We start from the raw sequence: 4,004 nt of genomic DNA on the forward strand, positions 1-4,004 counted from the left end.
GTGGTACGTGTTGACTTGCCCATTCAGCAGACACGTTGTACCATCTCCTTTGCCGATTGTTTTTAAAGCTGGAAGCAGGAGATCACCTTCTGATGGCGGAAATATCAATAAATTTGCCAGCCTATCGATGGGCGGACAATATATGACAATCAATATGCGAAGCGCTTGTCGAGATCGCAACAACTGCAAAAGAAGAACACTCTCGGGGAGGCAATTTGAAATCTCTTCAGATCACGTCATTCCCTGGAAACACTTTCTTATCATTTCGGTATTTGGCCATACTCATTCAAATGAGTAGAATTGTTGCTCTCTGATTCCCGGGTAGAATCCATAAAGGATCTTATACCAGATGGGTCTGGGTCAGGGTTCAGAATTTATTAACGTAAAATACGGATACATTCTGATCTACCATGCCATTTTTTCTGTCAACTCGAAAAAGTCACTCAATTTGGCCATTTGGTGGTACCAATCTCAATTTGCATCTTCTCGCAGACGTGACAAACATGTAAAATTGTGACCACCTTTTTAATGAGCAAGAAAATAGCGATAGGTTTGGAAACCCTAGGTAGATTGCTTTCATTTCACAGTTATCTGTGTTGTGCACAACATGGATGAAAATGGGCTGTCCTCTTGATTAACTAATTTATACAATAGCAATATTTGAATTACTTAAGTAAGTGATTATCAAACATTTGTTGATATTTGTGAGAACTTTTTAAGTACTGTAACGGTTTTTACAGCAACGCCATGAACGATTCCGACGGCGCAACGTTCGTCGAGCGACTATCGAAAAGCGTGGTAAGAAGCCGGGCAAATCCGCTATGGTGGTCGCCGTGGACAGTTATCTTAAGTCCCTAAGTGGTGGTACAGCCTCCGATCTGTATCAAGCAGCGCGGAAACTCTCAGCACACAACGATTTTTTCGCTGCAAACCACACTGCGCTGAGTTTGCAGCTGCTCGATACGTTGGCAGAACATCTTCTCGCTGTTGTGGCGCCGAATAAGGCAGCAGGCGTACAGGACGAGACATCCACAGAGTACTCGCAGTCGACCCAGTAAACTCCAGAGGACTCGCTGCAACGGCTAGAGCTCTGCTACTTGTTTGCAAGGAAAACGGCAATTGAGTATCCGTCACATGCGCTGAGTAAGCTGCTGCAATGGCTCGTCGAGAGCGTCTCAGTCTCAGCATTGCGGAATGGCTGTGAATGGGACACAGGACTGAAGCTGCAACTTCTCGTATTGGCTGAGATGATAAAGATAAGTGCTGGTGTTAGGATTTACGCCAAGGAGATGAAGAAGATCAAACATTTCTACCGTTCGTTGACGATCTTACTTAACAGCACGGAGGACGCTGAGCTGCTGGTGTTTAGCATCCTCGCACGTCTGTGCTTACTGAGTCAATGGGAAGCAAACTTTTCAGTGAAAATTTTGAAATCTGGCTGCTTGGACTTTAAAAGAGTTCAAATGCTAATTTGTAGAAGCAGGCTAGCTAAAACCTCCTGGGCCGTTTACACTATTTCTATGGTCTGGATACGCAGATTTTATCCTTTTGTATCTACACTAATCACAATTTGGACAAAAAATATTCTGGTCTAGACCCTGACCAATTCGGTAATAGACCCTTGAAATATGTAACCCCTGGAAACACTTTCTTTTCATTTCGGTATTTGGCCATCCCCATTCAAATGAGTAGAATTGTTGCTTTCTGATTCCCGAGTTCGGCCTTTCCTTCTTGTGCCCATACACATGATCCTATAGAAGTTCAGCAGCACCGCCTTGTGCAGTGACCATGTTAATCGCACTCTACGGAAGTTACATTCCAGCACCGGCGCCTTCTGAGCAAGCTCCATGCTGCCTTCTTCCCTTTTCAGCCGTCGCGTTCTTCTATGGTTTGAGGCGTGCGTGTGACTGCTGTGTTGAGTCAGTGAACTGACTACCAAGTAGCTCCCGTGAAAAATGGTCTGACTAGGATTTTGCTTCATTTCCCAACACCATGGCTCCTCGCCAGGTAAAGACTAAGTTCCTCACACTCCTTGTGTCCCTCTCGTTGGTTCTAAGCTCGATCAACGCGAACGTGTGGCCGACCAACGGTGTGTGTGGCTCCCGTGTTCGCTATTCATGGGACGCGCTCTCTGTTGACGACAAGAAACTGTATCGCGATGCCATTGCCTCAGCAATGAGTACAGGATACCACACACTCTTCGTGGAGGTGCACTCGGATATAAAATCCTTCAAGGAGGCTCACAACACGTGTGGAATGATGTTTTGGCATCGTCGCTACTTGCTCGCATACGAGGATATGCTTCGCAGTCTCGGTACAAAATTCGCGTGTATCACGATCCCATACTGGGACTATTTCGCGGACTACGCCAAGTTCCTGACCAACGTGTGTACTACTTTTGAGGATTGTTCGTCATTCCTGAAAGATATGGGCGGCAGTTCGGGACCGGTTACATCCCAAACGATCAACGGGTTCGTCGTCAATGGGAACTGCGTCAACGGTTTATCATCACCGTACGCAAACTTCACGAGTTTCTGTGAGAAATCGACGATAAGTGGATCTTCCTGTTCGGGTTGCATTCCTCGAGGTTCGTGGTCGTTAGTGAACTACCCATCCGGCATATGCTACTCGTCCCTAGCAAAATATCTCAGCCTCCAGTTCGGCTACGCGTGGTTCTCTCAGAACATTCACTACGGGTTGCACCAGTCCATCCACAACATGGCTATGGGCACCCTAGCTACGTATCCGACATCGGCAGACCCCATCTTCTACAGCCACCAGTACGTCATCGTCTTCCTTACTGTAAATCCTGTTATCATCGTAGTAATCTTCTCTTCATTCGTTTGACACAGCGCTACAGTTGACTTGATTCACCAGCTCTACTTCGACTGTCAGATTGGACGGAGGCTGACAGATTCGGAGAAACGAAACGGGGACTACGCGTTTGAGTCCTGTGCTCAAGCGGATTATACCGGTGTGCCCCCGACGTCCACGTCGACTTTTACAATGTACTGGAATGCAGTGGGACAAACCAGAACCCCTGTTGAGAGCCACCCTCGTCTGGGCCAGTTCTTCGTTAGCCAGCCGAAAGAGTACTGGCAATACGTTAGTGGTACCGACTTGGGGAGTCTCTCGTACTCGTACGCAGCAGATGAACTTTTCGTTCTGCTCAAGGATCAGGGTTTGTCGTGTCCCAAGAGCCACACGAGGAGGCTATTCGATGTCAACTACGTGGATGTGCCGGTCACCGCCGATCGGAAGCGAAAGGCTATCGGACGAAGCTTCAACTTGTTCCAGGACATCTACGATGCTGCTCTTACAAACACTAGCTCCCACGCAGAAGCCATTGACCAGGGCCAAACCGTGGATTGTCTCTGGTACGATGAAAACTTCGGCGTGGACGATTTCAGCCCAGAGTTTAGAGCAAATTGGAACCTGCCAAGTACTGCGCACACATTCTGCTACAATCGGGTACAGGAAGTCAGGACTGGTCGGAAGCAGGTGAAGGTAGGACGCTGGAAGGACAAGTTTCGATTCCACTACTTCACGATGACGGACACTCAGCTAGCGAGTGCATCGGAAATCACGTCTACGGATGAAGCGGCGATAATAAGTAGCGCGGACGCGTCAACAACTTCAACTCCTACTACTCTAACAGACACAACCACGACGACCACTACCAACGCAGCTACCGTCACCCCAGGCGTCTAAAGTGGCTAAAGCAGCAGCGACAGTGGGTCTCCATAGCTGAGGTATTTCATATTGATACCTTCCATCCACCTTGGCCATAGAAAACAACACTGGCTCAATTAATGTGCAGTTCGAATTCGAAGAACCAAGTTACAAAAATTTGCGCCTTTTGTCATCGTTTCCCGCAACGTAAGACCATATAACAGAAGTTGCAGAAAATGTCTGACACTCCATCCGTGACATTAAATGGGATTCTGAAGTATTTACATACTAAGCAACGTAAGACTTAAGATTGATATAGTTTATCAATCTCA

General features: G+C 47.2%; 1 protein-coding gene across 1 annotated transcript; it reads left to right on the forward strand.

Moving 5' to 3' along the window:
- Positions 1–349: 349 nt before the first annotated feature.
- Positions 350–3,711, forward strand: PITG_08148 (uncharacterized protein; the record flags this gene model as incomplete). The annotated part of the gene is made up of 5 exons (XM_002904269.1): positions 350–382; positions 741–1,054; positions 1,274–1,418; positions 1,969–2,780; positions 2,853–3,711. The coding sequence occupies 5 exons, from the start codon at positions 350–352 to the stop codon at positions 3,709–3,711; spliced, it is 2,163 nt and encodes a 720-aa protein (XP_002904315.1).
- Positions 3,712–4,004: the final 293 nt, after the last annotated feature.

This window comes from Phytophthora infestans, genomic scaffold, assembly GCF_000142945.1.
Source record: "Phytophthora infestans T30-4 supercont1.12 genomic scaffold, whole genome shotgun sequence".
Taxonomy (NCBI): domain Eukaryota; phylum Oomycota; class Peronosporomycetes; order Peronosporales; family Peronosporaceae; genus Phytophthora; species Phytophthora infestans.